This window comes from Exophiala aquamarina, assembly GCF_000709125.1.
Source record: "Exophiala aquamarina CBS 119918 chromosome Unknown aczIA-supercont1.1, whole genome shotgun sequence".
Taxonomy (NCBI): Eukaryota; Fungi; Ascomycota; class Eurotiomycetes; order Chaetothyriales; family Herpotrichiellaceae; genus Exophiala; species Exophiala aquamarina.
This window is the reverse complement of record NW_013550587.1, coordinates 3,117,864-3,143,121: the sequence shown is the minus strand read 5'-3', so window position 1 is coordinate 3,143,121 and position 25,258 is coordinate 3,117,864. Positions and strand designations below refer to the sequence as shown.

The following is a 25,258-nucleotide window of genomic DNA, read 5'->3' as shown; positions in this document are numbered from 1 at the left end:
AATAATTTTATTGTTTTACAGTCTTCTATGTCGTCTCGTGAGCGTCCCTTGCTCACTAATTCTCCTATCATATACTACTCATAACCCGTAGTTTGCGTTCGGGGAAGTTTGTCCGTCCAAGAAAAGGTAAGGAAGGTGAGAACAATGATTGTGTTGCTGTGATGCCCCATCTTCCACTCTTTGAGCCCTTGTCCCATGCAAATTTTGAGGGAGTATGTGCACCTGATTTTTCGCTCCGTCGCCCTATCTCAAATCTCGAACTATAGTTTCACTGATCTGCCACCGTTCCCACCAGCCTGTACCAGCTCCTCGAGCTCAATCTCACTCGTGGCCAGAATAAAAGTATCCTGCAAACTTGGCACGCGATACTTGAGATTCACAGACTGATAATCCTCGCTTGCGAGCATGTCTGCGAAATGCAAGATACTCGGGTAGTGAGCGAGGGCGAACTCATCCCACTTGCCGCCGGAGACACTCTGGTCCTGCTGGGCCGTGACATTTCCAACGAGCTTCGCGTTCCCGCCACGCTTCGCGCCGATGGTCTCTGCAAACGCCTTCCCGTATTGTAGATAGTCCGGCTTCTTGCCCGGTTTGAAGGCAAGCAGGTTCAGCATCGACATCGCGTTCTGGCCGGTGTGGGAGCGGGAGAACGCAGCGATCCACTCGCTCAATCCCGCCGAGAGCTCGAGTGTTTGTGATGAGCTACCCATGCGTGGCTTGTCCAGAGACCCTGTCAGCGCGGGCACGGATTTAGGATCTGGGTGGAGAAGTTGAGCGTTGGTTTTGTCGAAGCTGCTGGTCAGTCGGGACGGGACTCCTGATGTGACAGACCAGTGCACTTCGATCTTGTCCTTCAGGCTCTTTGGGAGAGCATCGTTACCCAGGACGATAAGCAGCAGGTCCCAAGGTTTCTTCGGGTTGAGCAATTCTTTAGCCGAGATGGTAGTCGGTGTTATTATCCAACGGACAACCTTGGAGATGACGAGCGGTTTGATTGTGGATGTCGACCTCACCGCCTGGACGAACGACGGGATGCTTGTGCTGGGCGTGAGCGAGATGAGGTGGACCGTTGCGAGAGGCATCGCGGTGATACTTCGTCTGAGGACTAACGGTTTGGTTGAGGTCCTGGGCTATCGGTCGACTTGCTCACCCTACTATTATCAGGCGGATGAGGAGGAAGAGGAGGAGGAGATCTGACGCTCTGACTTGAATGACTTCAGAGATTAAAGCATGCACCTTCATCCCAAACAGCAGCGATTAATAATCCAATCATTCACACACGCAGTCTTCACAAAAGATAATGCCGCCCCCTCCGCAAATGTGACATTGACCTGTTTTGGGCAGAGCAAGGCACAAACCTCGGCCCACGCTTCTCGGGCTTAGTTCCGTCATCAGCTCGTCCCAGTCCTTGGTGCGGAGGTTAGATTAAGCTGCGGGGAAAGCATCCAGGTGCTATCCGGATACAAAGGCGAGGCTGAGATGGAAAAAGGTTAATCCCCTCCAGCTACCGAATCTTATCTTATCGCAACTCAAGCAAATGATCTTCCTACAACTTTTTTCCCCCAACTGACCACGCCCGCGCATTGCATTGCAACTGCAGTCAAGTTATAATAGAACCAGGACTCTGCTGGGGACTGCATTACCCAACTTGCCTCGCCCCTGCGATTTATTCTCTCAAGTTTCTCACAGAACTACCCTCGCGCCGTTTTTTCTTCCAACCCTGACCAACCCACCATTCCACCTCTCCCAATCCCTCCCAATCACCACCAAAATGGCAGGCCTAACACCCCTCCCACCAACTGTAACACACAGTACAACCCGGCTCACACACCGCGAAGCGCACACCTTCCTCTCCTCGTTCCTCTCGCGCGCCGAGATCGACGCCGCTTACCGACCAGACAGCACGCTTACGGGGCGCGGCCCCCAGGCGCTAAGCGCAGGAAGCAGTCCAAACCTGACGCTGCACCATCTCAAGCGGATATTGCTGGGCATAGAGGGCAAGCGGGTCGGGAAGCAGGTCCTCGAGCAGGAGCAGGAGGGCGAGGGTACGTTTGAGGAAGGCGACTTCGGGCCGCGGAGGGGCACCAAGCGGGCGCGTGGGTATGCTGGAGATGATGGTGAGGGCGGTCATTCACGACGGTCACAGCCGTACACCAACGGTGAGGGCGGGTTCGATATCGAGGTCGATACAAGGTACGAAGACGGGCCTGCGATGGTTGCGCACCAACATTTGAATTCGTCCTCACCACAACTGCAGCGCGCAGACGACGGGGACCAGGACGACTGGCAGGAGAAAGAGACCTATGATCTCGCACAGTCGTCTGAAGGACTAGAACTCACATACCAGGACCGGCATCCCGGCGCTGACCTCGAGCAACCAGGCGACTCGGCGGAGGAGGAAGACTTGGTCGCTGTTGAGGACGAGCGGACTAGGGACCGGGTGGATCCTAGATCTAGTGGGCAACAGCCCGCGGTGAACAAGGAGGAGAGGAAGCGCCTGAAGAAGCTGAAGGCTCAGGCGGAGAAGTCTAAGCGAGAGGAGCAGCGGAAGGACAAGGGGAAGGGAAAAGAGAAAGCGACGAAATTTTAATGAGCGGACGTTAGTATCGAATCCACAGGACTGAGATAACACGCTTCACCTTCACAGCATAGGTGTGAGATCATCATCTACTATGCTAGATGGAATTCGGGTCTGCGACATACACGACATCTGCAGAGGAGGCCGATCTGATCCAATCGCTCTATTTTCATCATTCTTCTATGAATGAAGGGCCTTGGGGCCACCCGCTGGTATAGACGGCCCACTTCGCGACCATATCAACCCCAGTTCAGCAGCTCGCGCCATTCCCAATCACGAGAAAGTGAGACATCCAACTGGTCCACAACCCAACGAGCTAATATCTTCGACTTCTGCCACCAAAATCGAAGAGGTGAGCTAATTTAGGCAATCATACTTCGTCCGAGCATTCACAACTAGGGAATCTAAGAATTGAGTACTACTACAACTCTCTGTTTGAGGCTTTGACAACTTCGGCATCAACAACCCTCTCATCGAGCTCCAGGACTTTTCCATTTGGGTCGGGCTTGGAGCTCTTCCATCCAAGGGCCGCGAGCCTCTCCGCCAAAATGGGGTGGCTGTAATGATAGCTTGCATACATCCAGTCAGCGTCCATGGTGCTGAGATTCTGCACTTGCAGCTTGATCAAACTTCTTGCCAACTCCTTTTGGAATCCGAGGTTCGTCGCAAACTCATCAGCTTCGAACTCGAATTTGCGGGAGAGAATGTTCATGAGGAGTTTCACAACAGCATCGGCTGGTGCGAGAGCGTCGGAAAAGAGAATAAAGCCAATGATGATGGGGTGCGACTTGTGGAACCCAAAGGAAGAATAGAGGGAGTTGTTGTCGATGAAGACGCTGAAGAGAGCGAAGATATGGAACATATGGAACTAAAGACTTTGGTTAGTGACACTCGGAATGGGGAATAACTTGCAGCAAAGACGAACCTGAGCAATGGCGAAGAGCTTGGTAGTGTGAGACAAACTCCAATGACCAAGTTCGTGTCCCAGAACGGCCACGACCTCTTGAGGTTCACTCTTTTCAATCAGGGTATCGTAGATGACAATGTGCTTCTTCCATGGTAGACCGAAAAAGTAGGCATTGCTATGTGCGCTTCTCTTGCTTCCATCAATGACGTATAGAGAACTGAGAGGGAACTGGAGTCTCGAGGCCAATGCTTCAACGCCGGACTTAAGTTCGCCGGGCTCAAGTGGAGAGAGCTTGTTGAATAGAGGGAGGATGAAGACGGGGTAAACGGTGATGGCGAAAAGCTGGACGACAATACCGAACAACCACAAATAGTAGAAGAAACGTGTACCAGTCACCTGAATGATTTTCAAGAAAGCGCTCAACAGAGGGACGCCCAGAGCAACCGTCAGAGCCTGGCCCTTCAACATATCTGTCAACCAGAGTTTGACCGTCTGTTTGTTAAATCCGAACTTCTCTTCGAGGACGAAAGTGCCATAATAAGAGGGAGGCAGCGACAGAACCTGAGAGATCAGGTTGAAGGTGAGGAAGAACAAGACCGAATGTGAGATTTCGCCGGAGAAGCGTGCAGGCAGGTATCGTGCCAGCCATATACCTGTCAAAGACCACAGCTTGGGCAGCACATCGTATTGAATGAAGAGAACGTTTTGAATTTGGGAGTAGAGACCAGAGATGAAGCCGAACTTGGCCTTTGCGCGGCCGTAAGATTGGCTCTTGTCGAAGACCTCCTGCGAGATTTCATCCTCGAGTGTCTTGGGGGGCTTCGTCTTTTGCAGGACTTGATACTGTCGAAGTGATAGAAGCCCCTCAAGGACAAATTGGCCAACTGAAAAGCCTAGTATAAGCCTCTTCCATGGGAAGCCAGGACGGTCGAGAAACGCAGCGAGGCGCTGTGGTTGGATGGGTCAGTCAGTTTCACCGTCTTGAGGGGATGAATCGTAGACGTACACGAGGGAAGTCGCCTAGGGCTCGAAGAAGTGAAGCCATTCCTTAAGATGGAAACGCTTCAATTCAGACAAGCCGGTGGGGTGGGTGTATGGATGGAAATGAATGGGATTTGATGCAGAAATAGACATACATATGCCAGTGCGAAGAGGAGCAGGACTCAGGAACGTACCCCAAGACGCGGCCATGGCAAGACGTCACTCACGTGTACTCGTGGGCCCACTCACGTGCAAGGGGCCCCGGCGAGGAAGGTTCGGCGAGATCTTGGGACTGTGGAAGGTGCACCCCAGGGCCAACACCAACTTCACTGTACGGAGGATAGTAAAGAGTTCTCACTTCATACTACAGCCTCTATAACCTGTCCACGCCGTAATGTGTCGCATCTGTGGCCGCGTGGTCAAATGCGTCTTCGACACCATGCCATCCCGAGTGTACACAGTTCCTAGTCGAAGGTAAGTTTCCACCAGCTCATTCTCGCCCGAAACTCACTAGGTGCGAACAATCAGAGCCTTCAGCACCGTTCGACGAGTGACCAGCTTGTCTGCGGCCAAAACGACATTTCAGAAGAACTCCATATCCCAGTCCCCGCCTGTATCATCTCCGGCAACACTCGTCCGCGCATTCAGCGGGCTCTCGCTCCGAAGCAGCAGCCAAAGCAACGTCGCAAGAACCTGTCCTTCTTCTGCATCACCGCTCTTTCACAGTTGCACCGTCCGCCCATCTCTGCAGCAGGCGATGAAGACGACATCACCAGTCTCTCTCTCGATGAGAACGATGTCCACCCCTCGGCATTTCTCTACCACATCGGCTCTCATGGGCAGCCGACGGCGGATGGACACTTTCAGCCCTTCGAGACGGATCCAGAAGCGAAGGCATGGCTATCTAGCTAGGATTAGGACGAAAAGTGGACAGGCTATCCTGAAGCGGAGGGCACTTAAGGGGAGGAAATATCTGAGCTGGTGATTGATCATTGGCTTGAAAAAGCAGAGTATGAGATCAAGAAGAGATGATACTGAGAGCTCTCATGCACTGGCATAGACAAGGCGGATCCAATTAGTTATTGAGCGCTATACGTCACAACAGAAAAGGCTGTATAGGACAATACCCTATTCATGCTGGGTCTACTGGGATACCGTATGTACTTGTCCAAAGATATACCCACTGAATTTATGCGTGATGTTGGTTTACGGCACAGCTTTGTTCCGGTGCGTGACTCTGGTGTTTCATTTCATCGAAACTCCGTGCCTCAAACTTGGGTTCCTCGACAATCTTACTGGCCTCGGTCTGCATGGGCGTCAATCCCCAACGTTCAAACATGGCCTTATCCTCGTCCCAACCATTGCACTCCGTCGTCAACATCTTCTCGCCCGTGAAAATGGCATTGGCACCTGCCATAAAGCAAAGCATCTGCTCGCTCTCGGGCATACTGACTCTCCCTGCTGCGATTCGGATGATGGTCTTGGGCATCACCAGTCGAGCGGTCGCAATCACCCGGACCATATCTTCCAGTTTGACCGGCTCTTGCCCAAACATCGGAGTGCCCTTGATGGGCACTAGTTTGTTAACGGGGAAAGACTCGGGGTGGCCTGGAAGAGTGGCCAGGGTGTAGATCAGGCCAACATGGTCGGTCTGGGGTGTCTCGCCCAGGCCAAGGATTCCACCACTGCAGACATGAATGCCTGCTTCCCGCACATTTTCGAGGGTCTGTAACCGCTCGTCATAGCTTCGAGTAGTGATAATGTTAGGGTAGTGTTCGCGAGACGTGTCCAGGTTGTGGTTGTAGGCGGTCAGGCCGGCTTCTTTCAGTTCCAGAGCCTGTGCCTTATCCACCATTCCAAGAGTCACACATGCTTCCATACCCAGGGACCGTACCCCTTTGACCATTTCAACAATGTTCTTGAGACCTCGTTTCCGACCGCGCATGTCACGCCATGCAGCACCCATACAGAACCGATTGGATCCGTTGGCTTTGGCAATCTTTGCAGCTTCCAGCACAGACTCAACAGTGGACAGTTTGGTAGCTTCGAGATTGGTCTTGTAGCGAGAGGATTGGGCGCAGTAAGAGCAGTCCTCGGTGCAGCCGCCAGTCTTGATGTTCATAAGGGTACATAGCTGGACAGCCGAAGGTTTATGAAAACGTCGGTGAACAGTTCCCTGAAGCCAGTGTTTAGGTCACGCTCATGTCCACATCGGTATGTTACAACTTACGGCAGCGAACGCCAGCTCCATCAACGGCCGCTGGTGAATCTGTGAGATCTCCTCCTTCGTCCAGTCATTGCGAGGACCAGTGGCGTTGACTGCCTGATCGAAGATAGACTGGGATTGAGGTTGTGGTGGGGGAGAGTTCTGGGTTAAGCTGGCTGCGCTCCGGGGGACGTCATGTACAATGCTGTAGTAGCGAGCAGAGCGGACTTGTTTTGAAGCTCTAAGAGCGATAGACCGACTCATGTTGGCCAGGTCCATGCTAAATTGAAACCTGCAAGATGTGCGTGAGATACACCAGAGTCCAGGTCGAAGATAGAGATTGGGAAGTGTGGGTGAATGAATGTTGGGTGAATGCCTACGAGCAAATGGGTGGGTAATGAGAAATGTTTGGTGGGGTATTGACCATTGGGCTGAATGGGTGGACCATTTGATTGGGAAGGCCGCCAGTCGGGTGAGGACACGCCAGGCATGGTTAAGAAGACCACCCGGGCTCTGGGGCCCGTGAGGTCCCTCGGTCCCCTTTGTTGGATCGTCTTGGGGGTGATCGCCCGCCTATTCTCGGAGCTTGGAGGCAGCCTTCAGCCCTGCAGGAACCATCTTCCCCTGACAGCGAGCGGGCCCCTCGGTCCCCTAATCCAACAATCATGCCTCCTTGATTAGCGATAATTGTCCAGCTCCCGCTTCAACACGGGAGCAACCGAGGGACACCCGTGTTGTCGCTGCTGCCAGGCCGAATCTCGGTAATTAATTACATATGTAGCATCCAGCTACTAACTATCTGGTTATCTCAACGAAACCGATACCGACGGACTGTATTGCCATGCGAATTGACTAGCTGGTCCATTGACGACATACAATACACATCTGTTTTCTATCCCTGTAGGCAAGACCTAGTCCTCTACCCTCCGTATGTGCCTAGCTATGGACGGAGTACACCGTACTCACTAAGATGGTGTCGTTACATATGAACCTATTGGATCAACCCCTCACTATGCAATGCTGCAACTGTGACTTACCATCATTAATGTGAGTGATGCTGAATCGCGAAGCAGCTTCCAGATCCTACACTTTGATTCTCGTAATTTAAACCACAGCCATGCATATCAGACGACCTCAAGCTACTGATCTCAGTGGTATGGCGACATTGGCCAGCAAGGCCATGTCTGATGATCCCATCACCGCATTTGTTGCGCCCTACCGAAAACCGCATCCGGAGTGCATGCGTCTAGCATTTTTCAGAAGAGCGAAAAAGCGTTTGTATAGTGGTAAATATCTGCTCATTGCTATCACAGACCAGCAAGACCCTGATTGGGATGGCACTGAGAGAGTCGTTGGCTATCTCGCGGCCACTTCACCCAGATGGAAGGCGGAGCAAGCAAGTCAGTCGTACTTCTCCTGGAATAGTAAGCAGTTTTTGCCAGGCTTCTGTCTTCTTACTCATGTTTCAAGACCTGGAACTTGCCGCTCTGTCGCTAGAGACTTTCTTCGTCGACACTGTCGGTGCTGACCGCTCCAAGTCCCTCAAAAATCAAAATGCCTTCTTGCACGAGTTACAGGCCGCTTACAGCACCGGCCCCTTTGCTCGTCTTGAAAAGTACTGGGATATTGACTTTCTGGCGGTCGACCCAGCCTATCACCGACGAGGTATCGGCAAAGCTCTTCTTGGACGCGTCCAGGCTTTGGCGGCTGAAGAAAGTGTCCCTCTGACTCTGCTCGCAACCGCCATGGGAAAGCATCTGTATAGTCATGCCGGTTTCGTTGAACTATGCGATCTGGGATCAGGCTCGTATTTTCTTTTTACAGCCATGATTTGGCACCCTGAACCTTCCACAGAAGGAGACGCTCGAAATCGGGGAGAGACTGTGGGTAGTTCCCATGAGACTTCAGCGCCGTTGGCCTGATTGGAGGTCGCAAATATATGTCATATAGGTAGCTGTACAATGCTTCTGTCCATATTTCTTACACGCGCTTCCACAATTTTGCACTGTGGATTGCCATTTGCACACCGAAGGAGCCATTTCAGGGGTTGGAATTGCCCACGTCTAAGTCATCGTCGTTGGGAGCCACCTCTACTGAAGACTCCTTTGGAAAGCAGGTCCATAGCAGGAAGGTGATCGCCAATAGTGCAAATATTATCACCTGAAACACTTGGATTCCCAGTGCCTGCGTGAGAGCACCAGAAGCGAATGGTATGAGAGCAGCTCCGATTTGACCAACAGATGCTACAGACGAAACAGCTGCAACATGAAGATGGCATGGGAGCAGCCGCATAAGCAAGACTATTCCATTCGGAAAGAGCGGCCCCAGGCTGAAGCCGAGGAAGGTAACCGTCAGTAGTGAAATCCATCTTATCGATATAAGACTGAACAACAACTGTAGGCAAATGGCAACGCCTAGGTAGATCATTGTCCCAATGCGGATTCCAATTGTGTCCGTGACAATACCAAGCGACAGTCGTCCAATCGCCATACCAATCCAGAATCCGGAAGAACACAAGCTGGAAAAATATAAAGATGCCCCGCGACCCCGGGTCATGAACACGACAATCCATCCAGACATTGAGGCTGGAACTATATCAGTGGGAAGTCGGGTCATTGAAGCGAGATCGGGACATTTCATATACTGACCTTCGGTACCAACATATGCTAGAAAGTACGCAGCACAGATCCAGGTCACTCTATACTTGATTGTTTCCACCCATTGTGTCCCGGGCTCTTTCGATGTGCCGTGCTTTTCGTGTTGATAGCGTCTTGCATCTTCATGTTGAAAGGAAGACGGTAAGGCGATAGCCTCGACGAAGCACATGCATGTCTATGTCATCTCCGCTGTTAAAGGACTGTTTCTAGATCACACCGGGGCCATGACCTACAAGCACAGAATACCAATAGTACCAGGCATGACCCTGTGAGAGAAGAGTGCCTGCAAGGAAAGGGCCAAGGCTCGCACCAAGCGAATACGAACCATGCAGGAAACCTGACACCGTATTCGCATTTTCCATGGCTCCGGCCCATGCACACCAAGAACCATCGAGGAGTCCAAGTCCAAATCCAGCCACCGCGAAGGCCGCTAACAAGACGTGAAAGTTTGGATGAAAAGAGGCCGTGAGCGTGAACATCAGATGGGCAATAGGGCCAATCAGAGCGATACCCCTTTGCCCAAAGTTCAAATGAATCTTGCTATTGAGAGACGCTGCAGTTAGGTATCCAATAGGATTGACGAGAAAAATCAGAGAGACTTTAATGTCACTGAGTTGATACTCCGCTTCAAGCCTTGGTATCATAACGCCAATGGTCGAAGTAAGGATCCCCAGGACGAGAAACGAGTACATAGCAGCAGCAATTCTGAATTGGACACGAGTCCGACGCTCACCATCCCTCACAGGGTTGTGTGTTGAGAGCAACGGCTCGGTCTCTGCGATCTCTGGAGCTCTGTCCAAGACGGCGTCGGAGGTGGAGGTGGAGGTGGAGGCGGTCGCCATTGCTATTACCTGTCAAGAAAAGGCAGCAGCTCATTAGGTAGCCCAACCATTAAATATACCAGGTACGGACTTCGACAGCACAAGTGGCGTTAACGTTGGGTATCAATGTTATGTTTGGGTACAGTCGTGGTGCAGCAGGGCACACCTCCCCGTCCTGAGCCCTTGCGCCAGTGCTTGAGCCTTGCATCGGCTGCCAAGATTGCCTAATGATTGCTTGTTTCGTCCTCTCTCTCTCTCTCTCTGTCAAAACAACATGCACACACCTCTGCTTCAGAATTTCTCCCGGGCCCTTGGAGTCACTCAAGTCCGTGGATGTTTCTTTCTTTTTCAATTTGCCTCGAGGGATACGTCCCAGAGATTTCAATATTGCGCTTGGGATGTTATTATGGCAGGCTGTCAAAGTGGTCCGGGCTATTGCTGGCCTGACCCTGATTGAGCCTCACATTCTTAGGCTGGTGTCAATGCCTCTCTCCACGTTCCTCAGTTCATGACAATGCACCACAGATCTCGGGCACTAATGTAAAAGCTTACTCTTGGTACCAGTAATTTATCTGGTTTACGGACCCAAAACGGTGAATCATTGCTTTGTCAACAAGGCCGCAAGCATCACGGACTCGATATTCAGGTCCAAACAATGATCAGGTGGGTCGCGTACGAAGAAATGCTTTGAGGTCCTCCATTATGCTTTAAATTTCGAGTGGTTCGCGCATTCTGTGAGGGAAATTCGTGAAAAGGCTGTTCTCATCCATAGCCTCAGCATCTGCCAAAACCGACGCTCTTTTAGCCTCCAGCACCCTGCAATTTCAGCAAAATGTCGACATCTCTCGGTGATCAAGGGATTACTTCCAAAATTCCATTATCTCCTGGGTATATTGGAAAACGGGACCGGCTTCCTTCCAGTTCTGCGAGCCCCTCGAAGATTAAGAGGTCGAAATCTACAACTCCTACCGAGTCCAATGAGAACAAAACAAAATCTGGTCGCGCAACAACTTTCGGCATTGAATTTGAGCTTACACTCGCCTTCCACGAGGAGTTTTTGGAACAGATCTTGTGTGATTACAAGATTAATGCCGAAATTGTAAAAGCTCTTACAAATTCCCAGCACTACGACCTTCTAGGACAATCTGGAATCCTCTTCGATACGAACCGGTCCCACAATTTTCGAAGTCGATATCCCTCATGGGGTCTGCAAGTGCCTTCCACAGATGTGATCTTCAACACCCTTCATTTTCGACAGAAGTTTCCAACAACCCTTTCAGCAAATCGAAATGCTGTTCGACGATATGTTATGGAGCCCCTTCTCATGGCCAAAGAACGTTTTCAGCACGTGGAACTGCCCTGTAACGTGGTCGGATGGGCCCAGCCTGATGGGTTCAGTCCTGGCAACCATGAATTATCTAGATTAGCCTATCCAGATCAGCATGAGAGTATTTTAATTCGAAACAGTGATCTTGACTACAGCCACTGGACGGTCACTAACGATGATACGCTCATTGGTCTTTTGGAAAGTCAACTGCAGTCTCGTTTATCGGAACTAGGGATAAGCGAGAAAACATGGCCTCTTTGGGATAGTCACGGAATCGAGCTGATATCGCCCATATTCACACTTGCAAAGAAGGACGAAGCATTGCTGCAAATCGAAAAGTACCTCGAAGCTTTGAGCAGCGATCGATCAATGGTTCTTCCCTCGGTATGGGCGAGCACTCATGTCCATATTGGGTTCGACTTCAAAGACTCCAGCGATATCTCTACTCCTATCTTTCAACATCTAATTTACATTCTCCTCCTGCACGAAGATTTGATATCGAAGTGCTTTCCCAGGAGTCGTTCGGGGATCAAGATCGAAGAACAAAGACCAGAAGAGCCGCTATTTTCACCTCTTGATGATGACGATGAACCATTCGACCCTGACGAAGAATTCGGCCCTCCCCAACTAAGTGAAGAAGAAGACGCAGAAATAGCCTATGATCACGTCTTGACCACGGAAGCGAAGTATACTGGACTCGGTAATGTCGAGTCCAACTTACAATATTTTCGCGATCAAGCAGGACCGGAAGCAAACGGTGGCTCGGAAGAAGCTCTGAACATTGAAAACAGCGTCTTCACCGAGCATGATGATATTATCAGCCTCATTGCGAAAATACAACGGCCAGACAACCACCAAAACGAGAATGGCCCGCGTTTCCGTGGGTACATCTACAACTTCGCCAATCTCTGGGCATTCGCAAACAATGAGACGAATTGGAAGCCAATCAAACCTACCGTCGAATTCCGGCAACACGATTGTACGACAGGTGCTGATATCGTCAAACACTGGATCATTTTCCTTGAGGCGCTTATCAAGGCTGCGGAGCAACACGCCACGAAAACAATAATCTACAACAGCAAAACACGGTTGGACATTTCCAAGGCATACTCGGCGCAGCAAAGGGACAAGTACCCTTCTGGAGAGGCGATTGGGCGTTCATGGCCGTATGACAACATGTATCGGTTTTGCGTCAGCTTTTTGGGGTTAAATAAGGAGGAGGCTTCATATTGGCAGGAACGTTATGATCTACACGCAAATGACAGACCATCACACGACGATGGCGAAGATGTCACCTCGTGAAACCTGTACAATATAGGGAGGATAGGAAATGAAGAGAATGTATGTTTGCGCAACTGAACCATCTACAAGAAACTACCATTTTGACTCAGCCTTACCAGAAATGATGTCAGCCTTGTTCGGCACGCTTTAGCCGAGCACCTGCCTCCACAACGGATTTTGCCCGATTTTCGCAATCACCCAATAAGAATCGCCATGTTTTTTCTTCTACTGTTCAAATATGATCACATCCTTTTTGCATGAGTACAGTGTTAGTAGTGTAATAGAACAACCAAGTATCGTTGATAGCATTCCCTTGTCTTCGGCTCCATCTCTGAGTCCGAATCACTCATTCATTTCACACCTGCCCGCAGATGTCCTCGCTGGCTGCCGTCAGGCATGAAAATAACCATGGACCAAGATGTAGCGTCGACTCTCAGTCCGAAGTCGCGGAGCCTCTTATCGATAGAACAAATAACAATCCATCCAGCTTGAAACGTTCGTCTCCATCAGACAGTGTAAGCGGGTCATTCATGAAAAGCGATGAAAATCTGCGTCGGCACTCACCGTCCCGCCGTCCTTCAGATCCAGAAGAGGAGGCTGAATGGTCAGGTAGCGAGGATGTCGAGCCTACCACAATCGAATCCAAACGAGAAGCCCCCGTCACCTGGATGTCTCTACCTAAGAAAGGTCAACTAGCAGTCCTCACAATCGCACGGCTCTCCGAGCCGCTAGCAGAACGCTCATTTTCCGCATACCTATTCTATCAACTCCGCTCGTTCGACCCAAGTCTCTCTGATAAGACTATCTCTGGACAAGGCGGAATGCTCACTGCCTCCTTCGCCGCCGCTCAGTTCGTGACTGCTGTTTGGTGGGGACGGGCTGCCGATTCGCCTCGCATTGGGAGGAAGCGGGTGATACTCATTGGACTAGTTGGCACTACCATCAGTTGTATCGGCGTGGGATTTTCGACCTCCTTTGCTCAGGCGCTCTTCTTCCGAGTATGTGCTGGATGTCTCAATGGCAATGTCGGAGTGATGAGGACCATGATCAGCGAGATCATCCAGGAGAAGAAGTGAGTGTTCCTTGACGATGAAGATGGGTCGTGTCTAACTTCTCTCAGATATCAATCTCGCGCTTTCCTGCTTCTACCCATGTGTTTCAACGTTGGTGAGCAAATTCAGTGATGCACCGATTCTACTCAATGCTGATCTAACTGCTCCTAGGCGTGGTAATTGGCCCTATCCTTGGTGGGTTCCTGGCCGATCCAAGATCTTCGTTCCCAAATGTATTCGGACCTGGAACCTACCTCGGTGGCAAGGATGGGGTTGGCTGGATGACATCCTTCCCATACGCCCTTCCCAACATCGTGAGCTCTGTCTTCATCCTATCATCTGCATTATGCGTCATTTTCGGCCTAGATGAAACCCACACGGCATTGAGAGGTAGACCAGACTACGGTCGTAAACTTGGCAGGTGGATCATGCGAAACATCTTTCGCCGCCGTCGGGATAGCGATAGATACGACTATCATCAGCTTCGCGATCAGGATGATCTTCAAGACGCATCTCCTCTAACTGACCAAAGTGAGCAACTACACCACAATCCCCGCTCACCCACAGGCCCAGCGCCAGTCTCGTCCTCTGCCCCAAGTCCTTCCAAAACAAGCATCCCATTCCGCAAGATCTTCAACAAGAACGTGGTGCTGACACTCATATCTCACCACCTCCTCGCGATGCACATCAGCGCCTTCAACGCGCTGATCTTCCTGTTCCTGCCCGCCCCGCGCTCGGACAACAAGAATTCGCACCTCCCGTTGTTCTTCACCGGTGGCCTAGGCCTGTCTAGTAAGAACGTCGGCCTTGCGACCGCCATCATCGGCGTCATCGGATTCCCGCTGCAACTGCTAGTCTATCCTTGGATGAACACCAAGCTCGGCACGCTTCCCAGTTACCGAATGTTCCTCCCTTTCTCCATCCTCGCGTACCTGAGCGTTCCGTACCTGGCCTTGCTCCCTAACGAGCCACTCCTGATGTGGCCGACGCTAACCGTCGTGCTGAGCCTGCAAGTCATTTCGCGTACGTTCTCGCTCCCCGGGACGACGCTGCTGGTCAACAATAGCACGCCCCATCCAAGCGTCCTCGGCATGATTCACGGCCTCGCGCAGAGTGTTTCTTCCGGCGCGAGGACGATCGGCCCAACGGTCGGCGGCTGGGGTCTGGGCCTGGGCCTGGGAGGAAACTTCGTCGCTGCTGTCTGGTGGGCCATGGCTTGTGTAGCCGCTGTCAACTGGTGTCTACTGTGGGCTATCTACGAGGGGGACGCGGGCTACAGCGCTGTGTCGGCCGGCTAGGCTGAGGTTTTGGTAAAGCCAATTGTACACTGGCATACGAGAAGTATGACCTATCGCCTTTTTTTTTGGAATGGCTTATGATAGCAAGAGCATAGTTTATGAACAGAAATGATGAATGGTTGGTTATCGATCATCAAATCCCCCCTCTTCTGGGATCTTTGGTGGTTTGCATGCATCACGGAAAATATCGGGATGGAGGGGTCTTTCCTCGATTCTCGACTTTTAGAAAGGAAAAAGCGAGGATGAAGGGTCTATAGAGTGCGGAAGAAAGTGGCTCGCACAAATACTGACGTCATTGATGGTTCTGACGGGTCACACTCACTCCTCTCCCGAAGGGTTCAAGTCAAGGCTATGGTTGAGCGATGTCTAGCGGATCGAGTATGTAACTACTCATATGTAGGCTGGAGATCGGCAAGGCTATCGAGTCCCAGAACAGTAACTCCTCCTTTTCTTCTTCGTCAGCCCAAGAGAACAGCTGCATATCATCCCATCAAATCAGAAGACGCACTCGTACGCTTGCGAGAACCCGCAGCTGGCAGGTAGGGCAGGCCTCTCTTCTCACGATGACTATCCCCGGGAGGATAGTGACTGCCGTTGGTCATCGAATATTCGAGAAGGGTCTCTGTCCTCTCTTTATGTTCCTATCGATCGAGATGTCCGGTGTAGACTCATGCGCTTCGTCATCGCCGTTCTGCGTCTGTCAGTGCTCAGTAGATGCCACCTTGCCTCCGTGGAATGGCTGTCCACGTCCAGAGGAGCGTGTGGGGGGCTGTGGGCGGTGTCTCCTGTGAGACGTGGTGAGAATTGTGGTTGCATCCGCTAACTGAAGTCGACGTGGTGGGTGAGACGGCGATTCAACCAGAGGAAGACGAAATGTTGAATTGGCCAATTCGGAGGCCGTGTAGGAATTGCGCGGAGACCGCGTATCGCATCCTGTCGAAACATCCTCGGCCATGAAGTCGCGTCTGCATTCCTGGTCCTTCAGATGTCATCTCATGCTGGGAAGGGCCTTGTCAAGCTTGCAAGGCTGCTGAATTCGGACGGTGTGTAAGCCATTGTCGAGCCTGAAACATGCGGGTTACATGGTTGCTCCAGAAATCCGTAGCCGTTGCGTTATGGTGTAACACGTGCTCTCCCTCCGAGTTGAGTATAATGAATGCAATGAATGGTACGGCGCGTGGTGCACTCAGGGATTGTGGGCAGGGGCCTCGAGGCTCACGATCCCGACCTCCCACATGTCTTGGAACTTGTTCTCACTAGGGCCAGATGCAAAACTGTTTCATAGCAAACTCGAGCGCGGGGAATCCGCAGCTGCATGATCCTAGGCTCGCTGCTCGATTGAGTTTCGTGAGCTCGTTCGCTTAGCAAGAGACCAGATGGGTCATGGTGAGAGCCGAGGGCTCTCTCTGGATGGTCGTCTACGCTTTCCAGGAACAGAGAAAGCGTCGTTACTATGCATTAAACATAGTCTGCTGACGAAATGAGTTGAGATTTGTTTTTGTTCTTTCCAAGTTTCGGACGCCAACCATACGCCCTCTGATGCATGCCATCAGGTTCGGCCTCGCGTATGCATTCGAGAAGCAATCTGAGAGTGCGGCTGTCGAATGTGGTTAAAACGAATGATCCCAGTTGGTGAAGCTTTGTCGCTAGTATTTTGCCCTATGAGGCTCATAGAAAGTATTCCCATATTGAGCTATTCCTTCAGGGGGGGGGTTGTCTCGAAACTCGATAGACTGGGCTGCTGGGGGGGACTACAATGAATAGTACCCGGACTTTTGGCGATCCAAGCTTGAAGCTTTGAACTGGGATTGTCAGGAAGGCACCTTTGCAATGATCTCGATGTGGTACTTCGATGCCGAAGACTTCCCACAGTTAGCTTTCTACTCCCTTCCCAGAAGCTGTCGCTGGCCCATTAAAGTGCAAGTTGGTTTGCTAAACTGTGAGGCTAGGCTTTGTTACATATCATGGAGGACTCCTGAGTCCTTGCGAGAGCCTTGGTACTCCGTAGAGAAATGACTACTCGTATGTGTTAACTTTCAAAATGGAGTTGCTAGCCTCGCCGCAGCTGATCGCTCCGAATTGTCTGATGGTACTTGGACTAATTAGTCAGTTACTACCCAGTATTCCCGCTTTTCTTGTTGCTCTTGCGTCGTCGATAGGCAACTCAACAGATAGCTTCGTGGTCAAATCTTTCGTTTTGCCGAGCATGCCCAGGTGTGCTAGCAAGAGAGAGTAAAGTCGCCTAGAACTTACGTTTTATGATTCATGCCAGAATCAATCAGATCGACTTCGTAGCTTCCATAACAATCCTCCTCGGTCAGGTCAACACCGACTAGGAGACGAGAACAAACTGATTAAGACCTGTCCAAGTGCTTCATGAAAGATACCTAGTATTCAGTGAGTATATCCGACCGAGCGAGGTCGAGTCTCGCCTCGACACCCTCCACTTTGTCAATCATGGGTGTGTCCTCATGCGTAGTCGAGATTACTCATGATTTAACTTGGTTACTAAAGACAGTGGCCGTTCAGTCGCCCCGTACTTCCCTGCTCCGCTGCATATTTGCGTCACCATCGTCTAGGATCCCAAGATCCCAAGGCGAAGCATATATCGCCCGGGAGATCGGGGTTAGGCAATTGACAAACCTCATGCTCGAGGATCGAGGACTGGCAAAGGCTGAAAGCTGAGAATCTCAAGACTTGGCTGCTTGTCGTGTGGATCCATATGCTAATTTGCAAGCCCAGCACCCATGCCTCTGATGCATTGGTACCGCACTCTACCACTACTTGTTCGAATGATCTTGAGGCCGTAGGGTCCACATGTTCGCTGGTGAAAGTATGGACGAGGTAATGAGATGAATGGTGGGATTGAAGTGCCTTTGATCGTTGAGGCAGAGCCACTTGGACGCATAGGACGACGTAGCAGTCTCGGACTCTAGGCGGCTCGTCGCACTGACCATGAACTTTATTGGTGGTACTTTATCAGAGCGGAACGTTTAAAAGTGTAGAGTGGCTGTTCACAGACACTGTCTCTCGGGCCAGGTGGGGATGTTCTCCAGAACTTGGGAAGATGTAGAGGACTCATTTCACACAGAGTTGCAATGTAGTAATAAATTAGGCTGTGGGACAGATCTCTGGTTAGCCGACATCAGCAACATGTGGTGAATTTCCAAGGTTCCATCTACTGCAAGCCAAAGGAAATAATGCCCAATCTGCAGGCTAAACCATGTGTAAATAAGCCAGTGGCCAAATTGCAAATCAATATTTCAGACCTCTACTGACCTGCTTCTCACATCCTTTTGCGTCCCAAAACCTCACTGGACTAATAGACAACTGCCCGGAAGGGCCGCCGAACCCGACAGGCTCGCTTTGTTGAGACCTTGCAATACCCTTGCAAAAAGGTTCATTGCTTATGGTATTGAGCAGCGCTCAGAAGCATGGCCCTTCGAAGGGTGACGACATAGAACTCACCAAATGGCCCATCACCCAGTTATGTAGAACTGAGTACACGAGGTTGTAGGGCGATAAAACCAGAAGTTAACGCCTCTGTTCTAGATCCTTCCAGTAAAGCTGCATGGAGGGTACAGTACAACTATACTAGTATCCATCAAGTCAGTCGATACATGAGCCATTCCTTCAGCCCGTGCAGCTTATAAGCTTCGCTCGAACACTACCGACTTGCAGAGATACTTGGTCTTCTCAGAGACTCGAACTCGCGTTTCAGGGCTTCACTCGATCATAACCATACACCGACTGCGCGTTCATTGCCCACGACAGCACAATAGGGCCTACCACAGATTCTTTGTTCTTGTTTCTGGAAAGTGTTCCTTAATTTGAAGATTGTTTTTGAACGTGTGAGGAAGACGGGAGGCTCTGGTCGCCGAAACAGCAATCTGGCTATAGTGAATAACATGGATGATTTTATCTCAATCTTTTCGGCTTCCACTGTTATACCGGTACCAAGCCCTCCACAGCCCAGCCTTCAAATTCAATCAGAATCAGCAACATCTATGCCATTGAGCACCATGACTACTAGCAGTGAGCATTCATATCTTCCGGGATATTTTTGGCACACAATGAGATATTGTGATATGACCATGAACATCAGGACTGAGGCGTCAGGGGCAAGTACTAGAAATGCGTCATGTCAACTATTCCTAACAAGGACGATTTTAGATAGGACAGATGTCAAGAATATATCCGTTAAATGCAGTCAACCTGGCTGGACCGATAGAGTCGATGAGGACAGATTCACCAATCTCGCTGAGGCCGCCCAGTATTATCAGCTTGCAGACTAAACTAGCCGACCAATTCGAGACCGTGTCGGGAAGTGGCTCACCGTGTTCCAACCATGGTTTGCGACACCATCCTCACCATGGCCCTTGTGATGCGTGCGAGCGTGGTAAAAAGAAGGTGGGTTTCCCACAGTTATGTTCTTGATCTATCGGCTGTCCAGCCTTGGCCATTGCCCTTGTAGCATTGACTGGTTCTCCTCCAATGTCGAGAAAAGAAAGGAGCAAAACCGGAAGGCACAGCGTAATCACCGTCTCCGCAGTGAAACCAAACTTGACCAATTGCGGACCATGGTGCAATCACAGACCCAAGAAATAGCGGCGCTGAAGGAGGTCAACTGTCTCCTTGAAAAAGATCTGGAAGATTGCCGACGGAAAGGGTAGGGCAGTTGACCCCTCTATCATTATAATATGTGTATCCTGAGGAATTGGTGTTGATGGAACTGGATTGGGGGGTTTTGATGCTTCAACGCAACAGACGTATGCGTATGATTCCTAGAATAAGTAGACTGATATCCAATATTTCACCAGGGCGTTAACAACGTCACCAGGCAGCATCGGGCGCCAGCATCGCCACGAGGCGTTCAAGCGGTGATAAATACCAACAATTGCGTCATTGTCACCAACGGATCCTTTTAGATGAGGCAGGTTAGGCGACATGCACGTGATTTGGCGTTCCTCTTATCGGTTATCGGCGTGTGGGGGGCAGGCGGTGTGTTAACATCAAACGGCATTATTCCACTCTTGTCTTTTTGCCGCATCCTCGCCTTCTCGCTTGATGTTTTCGATTCTCGAGTCCAAGATCAGGCAGAGGCTGCCTGTTTCCTGGCTCACTCACGCATCTCCGCCTTCATCTATTTCTTCTGTCCGTCCAACTCTCCATCACTCTCCATCGCGCATTGCTAGGAAGTCGGGACAACGTACCATGGTTCACCAGATGTGACAAATTCTTCATCACTTCTTAACCATGGACCTTGGCGAAGAGCCCCTCGCGAAGCGCCGTAGGCTGGACGAAGATCGAACAGATGTCTGGCTTTTAAACTCGCCTTTAACTTCTAATCTGATCCCTAAACCAGTCCTACCAGAGCCTTTCGCGTCCCAATACCTAGTTCTCGCGCGACGCAAGTTCGCTGTTCTCACTGACACTCAGGCTCTGCGATTCACGCATTCAGATACGGCCTCTGGCCTTGGCCCGCGCGATATCATTGTTCAAGATGTATCCGCAGAGCTGCCATGCAAATTGGTTGTCCAGCCTGTGTCCAAGTCAAAGATTTCACACACTCTTGAAGTCCGACTCGAATCCAGTACCGATCTACAAGCTTTGGAGGACATTCAACACCTTGAGCACGTAACGAAGGTCAAAGTCAATAGTTCAAATGCCGTACTGCCTCTAGCCTGCGTCATGTCAAAGCTACATCAGTCTCCTGAAGGTGATTTACTTGAAGTCTGTATTCTATGGCACAACAGTCCGTCAATCAGAGATCGGGTGGACCCGATCTTGGTGGACATCTTAAACCACTATCTGCCAGGTGACATCGAACGCTCCGCTGTTGCCGAACCCTGGAATCCTCGACAATTCTATGACAATGTCCATGTACCAGAGAAGTCAGATAAAACATCCGCAGAAATACCTATCATTGCTCTCGAGTCCAAGCTGTTCCCTTTTCAGAGACGCGCTGTACGCTGGTTATTGTCAAGAGAGGGCGTTTCCATCGATGAAGATGGGATCATAATCCCGGTCAAGGCATCCAGAGGGGCTCTGCCCGATGGTTTTCGAACTACCTATACTGAAGACCAAACCTGCTGCGTTGTGAATAAGGCGGTAGGAATGGTCACTACGGATGTGAAGGCAGTGTCGAATTTTTATGGAAATGTAAAAGGCGGAATCCTAGCAGAGGAGATGGGTCTCGGGAAGACTCTTGAAATCATCTCTCTTATCTGCTTGCATCCAAGACCCCCTACGTCTCTTAGGTCTTCGAAACTCAAACACTCATCCGCCACATTGATCATCACACCACTAACAATTCTTGACCAGTGGAAGCAGGAAATTAATGAACATGCTCCCAGTTTGAAGGTGTTCCACTATCAAGGAGTTGCCACCTACAAGAAGCAGGCGGATAAAGTCATGGCGCAACTTCTGGATAGTGATGTGATTCTCACAACCTACAATGTCATTGCGAAGGAAATTCACTACGTCAGTGAGAAGCCAGATCGAAATCTACGCGGCCGGCCCCGTGCAGAGCCTCCCAAAAGTCCTTTGACGCAGATCTCCTGGTGGCGTGTCTGCCTGGATGAAGCGCAGATGGTGGAGAGTGGTGTCTCATCAGCAGCCCAGGTTGCTATGCGCATTCCTCGTGAGAATGCATGGGCAGTTACAGGCACCCCACTTAGAAAGAATCATAAAGACCTTTTTGGGTTATTTCTTTTTCTTCGATACGAGCCCTGGTGCCAGTCAGTCAGAATGTGGGAACATCTTGTTGACTTTCACCGGCCTTTACTCCGAAGTGCATTGAGCCAGATCGCCATGAGACATACGAAGGATTTTGTCCGTGAGGATTTGCGTCTGCCACCTCAAAGTCGGCACACCATCACAATACCTTTCACTGCCATTGAAGAACAACACTACGCCCAACTTTTTGCGGAACTGTGTGAGGATTGTGGGGTAGACCACCTCGGTGGGCCTCTCACGGAAGAGTGGGATCCACATTCTCCAGCGATTATTGAAAAGATGCGTACGTGGTTGGCTCGTCTTCGCCAGACGTGCCTTCACCCAGAAATTGGCCACCTTAATCGGAGAGCATTCCGTCGCACAGATGGAGTTCTTCGCACGGTGGAGCAAGTCTTAGATGTCATGATCGATCAGGTCGAGGGCTCCTTACGTGGTAGCCAACGTACCTGGCTTTCAGCATTGATACGGCAGGGTCAGATGAAAGAGAATGCAAAAGAGACCGAAGAAGCCTTGAAGGTTTGGCGGTACGCATATACGGAGGCGTCTGCGATTGTTCAGGAATGTCAAAAGCAGTACGAAGAGGAAATTGCTCTCAAAGAAAGCCTTCGTCACGTCAAACCGCCTGGAACAGAAGATGTCGATGTCGACAACGACGACGACAGCCAGCAATCCTCTGCTGTCAAGGTCCGCCTGCGTTCTGCAATGGAAACCAAGCACATCTGCATCTTCTTCATAGCAAACGCTTACTTCCAGTTGAAATCGCTTGAGCCGCCAGGCACCGAGCAGTATATCGAGTTGGAGAAGCTAGAAACAGAAGCATACGAGGAGGCAAAGTCCATTCGTTCTGGACTTTTGTCAGAAGTGCTTAAAAATGCCAACAAAGTCATCTCAGATGTCGGAATCCGAGTCACAGATGAACGTACGCAAATTCCTGACATGAAGGCGCCTGATGATTATGCAGGAATCGAGAGCCGAAAGATTTTTGAACGGCTTGAGACGTTCTGTGAAGCCATGAATATTCAGGCTGCGCAATTCCGAGATCTCCAGAATGTTATGCTTGGCTTTTTACGTCAAGCCTTGCTCGATCAAGATGAAGGGGTTGAGCTACAGGGTGACGAATATGAGAACTCTACAAAGCAGCAAGATGAGATGTATGCGTACATGGAGGCACTGCGCGCACTTTTTGCCGATCGCGGCGAGGCCATCACCGGGTTAGAAAACAACTTGATCAGAGTTGAGATGAGGCAGTTCCTACGCTCAGCGAAGGAGGGAGAAGGACCTGCCCCCGATCTAATGATTAGACTCCTTGCCGAAAGAAAAGAGAAACGCGTGGACTGGGAGAACATAGGCAGTTTACGGGCCATTATTGGAGAAATCAGAGCCCTCATCACCTCTCTCGAATGGCAAGCCGGCCTTGGATCAACCCGAGCTTCGCATGAGCTTACTATCATATCTCCAGTGCTGAAAGCCGCCATGGATCTCAACTCTGCTCAAATCAAGTCTCTGAGTAGCCTTGAGCAATTGGTAAATCAGTTTCGTGACACCATGAATGGACGCCTCGAGTTCTATCGAGCATTGCAGAAGATCTCCGACATGGTCGCACCATTCGACGAGAAGGGCATCGGAAAGCCTTTCAATTGGAAGCAGTATTATGATTTCGAACGTGAAGCTACAGCATCCAAAAACAAAGTTGAGTCACTCTCGACTAGGATGCGATACCTGCTCCATCTCAAGGCAGATTCTCAATCGTCAGCGCCGAGAACCTGCATCATTTGTCGAGATGTTTTCGAAATCGGTACCCTTACGGTCTGCGGACATCAATTCTGCAAGGATTGCATCTTATTGTGGTCGAATACACATCGGAACTGCCCAGTATGCAAGAGGAGCTTGAACTCCAACAGTTTCTTCGACATTACTTACAAACCGGCAAAAGTAGCTGTCCAAGATGAGCCCGCCGCCACTAGTAGTTCAGTCCTCGATGGCAACGCAGAGCGCTCGCTAAGTCAATCCATTTATTCAGACATCAGCACTTCAATGCTGAACGAGATCAAGTCCATTGACTTACAAGGTCCAAGCTTCGGCAGCAAAGTGGATTTCTTGTGCCGACATCTTCTGTGGCTTCGTCGGCACGATCCAGGCTCCAAGGCCATCATCTTCAGCCAATACCGAGAATTCCTAGACTTTCTCGGCCGCGCCTTTCACGACTACAAAATTGCCTTCAGCAGCATCCACGATAAGAACGGGATCGAAAAGTTCAAATCTGACCCAGCCACGGGCTGCTTTCTGCTGCACGCAAAAGCACATTCCACAGGTTTGAACCTCGTAGTCGCGAATCATGTCTTCCTCTGCGAGCCACTGATCAACACCGCCATCGAGCTCCAAGCGATTGCACGTGTCCACCGTATCGGCCAATATCGCCCGACGACCGTTTGGATGTATTTGATTGCCGACAGCGTCGAGGAGTCCATCTACGATATCTCCGTCGCAAAGCGCATGTCTCATATCCGCTTTGATCCTCCTCCGAGCATCAATGAGGATCTCTTCCCTGGTATATTAGCTTCCACGTCAGCGCACCAGGAGAATGCAATCGACATGGCCAACTCGCTCGAACTCCAGGCCGCCGACCTCAGCCGCCTGTTCACCACGGGAAAGTCTGGCGGCGAGATGGTCGAAAACGCCGATCTGTGGCCTTGCCTCTTCGGCCGTGTTAAAGAGCAAGAACCGGTCACCGCCGGTATGAGTGGACCATCGTAGGACGATGGCCCCGTTTATCTTGTCGACTGATAGCGCATCACTCCTTCACGCATTCAGAGTGGGGCTCATTTCAAATGTTCGAGTAGATTGATCCCACCCGTGAATGGCTTGAAACCAAGCCAACCGTCAAATGTATTCGATCTCATCGACCAAACACGTAGACCTGGGATGCAGACGGGCGTCGAGGTGGACAAATTCAGCCTGAGCTGTCCTCTACGCGCAAAGATAAGCAAGTGCAAACCCAACCATCGTTGCTTCTGCCGGACGGAAAATATCGATCAGCTTGTTCGATCATAGTACTAGGATGATGCAGATCGATAAGTCATGACTCTAGCTAGCACTCCGTTTTCAGGAAACAGATAAGTCGCGGCGGAATTCATGGCATTCGTCCCACAATGATTTTCCCCATGCGCAATACGTAGTTAATGGCATTCTCTCCGTTCGCGCAGTTCTGTGGGCGGTGTTTAAGTACGTCTTTGTAGAACTTTGTGAGCCTCTTAATTAGCTCGTCTACTTCGAAGACTATCATCTCGTCAATTGCATGGCTCTTCGTAATTAATGTTGGTACAGGTCCAAAATAAATATTGGGCTTCGCAACGTGGCCCCATTCTGCTCCTGGCGCTCCAAGGCCAAATTTGGGCATCGCATCGACAATCAA

General features: G+C 50.6%; 11 protein-coding genes across 11 annotated transcripts; 7 read left to right on the top strand and 4 right to left on the bottom strand.

The window, feature by feature from the left end:
* Window positions 1-260: 260 nt before the first annotated feature.
* Window positions 261-1,082, bottom strand: A1O9_01132 (uncharacterized protein; the record flags this gene model as incomplete). The annotated part of the gene is made up of 1 exon (XM_013410292.1): window positions 261-1,082. The coding sequence occupies one exon, from the start codon at window positions 1,080-1,082 to the stop codon at window positions 261-263; it is 822 nt and encodes a 273-aa protein (XP_013265746.1).
* A 689-nt stretch (window positions 1,083-1,771) lies between these two features.
* On the top strand, window positions 1,772-2,590 carry A1O9_01131 (uncharacterized protein; the record flags this gene model as incomplete). Its single annotated transcript, XM_013410291.1, has 1 exon — window positions 1,772-2,590. The coding sequence occupies one exon, from the start codon at window positions 1,772-1,774 to the stop codon at window positions 2,588-2,590; it is 819 nt and encodes a 272-aa protein (XP_013265745.1).
* A 409-nt stretch (window positions 2,591-2,999) lies between these two features.
* Window positions 3,000-4,530, bottom strand: A1O9_01130 (STE24 endopeptidase; the record flags this gene model as incomplete). Its single annotated transcript, XM_013410290.1, has 3 exons — window positions 3,000-3,446; window positions 3,504-4,433; window positions 4,492-4,530. 3 exons carry the CDS (start codon window positions 4,528-4,530, stop codon window positions 3,000-3,002), a joined length of 1,416 nt encoding a protein of 471 aa, XP_013265744.1.
* Window positions 4,531-4,674: 144 nt separating this feature from the next.
* Window positions 4,675-5,378, top strand: A1O9_01129 (uncharacterized protein; the record flags this gene model as incomplete). The annotated part of the gene is made up of 2 exons (XM_013410289.1): window positions 4,675-4,797; window positions 4,935-5,378. The coding sequence occupies 2 exons, from the start codon at window positions 4,675-4,677 to the stop codon at window positions 5,376-5,378; spliced, it is 567 nt and encodes a 188-aa protein (XP_013265743.1).
* A 277-nt stretch (window positions 5,379-5,655) lies between these two features.
* A1O9_01128 (biotin synthetase) lies at window positions 5,656-6,936 on the bottom strand (the record flags this gene model as incomplete). The annotated part of the gene is made up of 2 exons (XM_013410288.1): window positions 5,656-6,642; window positions 6,697-6,936. 2 exons carry the CDS (start codon window positions 6,934-6,936, stop codon window positions 5,656-5,658), a joined length of 1,227 nt encoding a protein of 408 aa, XP_013265742.1.
* Window positions 6,937-7,789: 853 nt separating this feature from the next.
* On the top strand, window positions 7,790-8,528 carry A1O9_01127 (uncharacterized protein; the record flags this gene model as incomplete). The annotated part of the gene is made up of 2 exons (XM_013410287.1): window positions 7,790-8,096; window positions 8,143-8,528. Coding segments are annotated over 2 exons (693 nt in total), but the record flags the coding sequence as incomplete, so codon positions are not given.
* A 1,007-nt stretch (window positions 8,529-9,535) lies between these two features.
* On the bottom strand, window positions 9,536-10,171 carry A1O9_01126 (uncharacterized protein; the record flags this gene model as incomplete). Its single annotated transcript, XM_013410286.1, has 1 exon — window positions 9,536-10,171. One exon carries the CDS (start codon window positions 10,169-10,171, stop codon window positions 9,536-9,538), a length of 636 nt encoding a protein of 211 aa, XP_013265740.1.
* An 802-nt stretch (window positions 10,172-10,973) lies between these two features.
* On the top strand, window positions 10,974-12,755 carry A1O9_01125 (uncharacterized protein; the record flags this gene model as incomplete). The annotated part of the gene is made up of 1 exon (XM_013410285.1): window positions 10,974-12,755. A coding segment is annotated over one exon (1,782 nt), but the record flags the coding sequence as incomplete, so codon positions are not given.
* Window positions 12,756-13,129: 374 nt separating this feature from the next.
* Window positions 13,130-15,108, top strand: A1O9_01124 (uncharacterized protein; the record flags this gene model as incomplete). Its single annotated transcript, XM_013410284.1, has 3 exons — window positions 13,130-13,830; window positions 13,879-13,925; window positions 13,982-15,108. 3 exons carry the CDS (start codon window positions 13,130-13,132, stop codon window positions 15,106-15,108), a joined length of 1,875 nt encoding a protein of 624 aa, XP_013265738.1.
* A 4,341-nt stretch (window positions 15,109-19,449) lies between these two features.
* On the top strand, window positions 19,450-19,757 carry A1O9_01123 (uncharacterized protein; the record flags this gene model as incomplete). Its single annotated transcript, XM_013410283.1, has 2 exons — window positions 19,450-19,518; window positions 19,611-19,757. Coding segments are annotated over 2 exons (216 nt in total), but the record flags the coding sequence as incomplete, so codon positions are not given.
* Window positions 19,758-20,364: 607 nt separating this feature from the next.
* On the top strand, window positions 20,365-24,600 carry A1O9_01122 (uncharacterized protein; the record flags this gene model as incomplete). Its single annotated transcript, XM_013410282.1, has 1 exon — window positions 20,365-24,600. The coding sequence occupies one exon, from the start codon at window positions 20,365-20,367 to the stop codon at window positions 24,598-24,600; it is 4,236 nt and encodes a 1,411-aa protein (XP_013265736.1).
* Window positions 24,601-25,258: the final 658 nt, after the last annotated feature.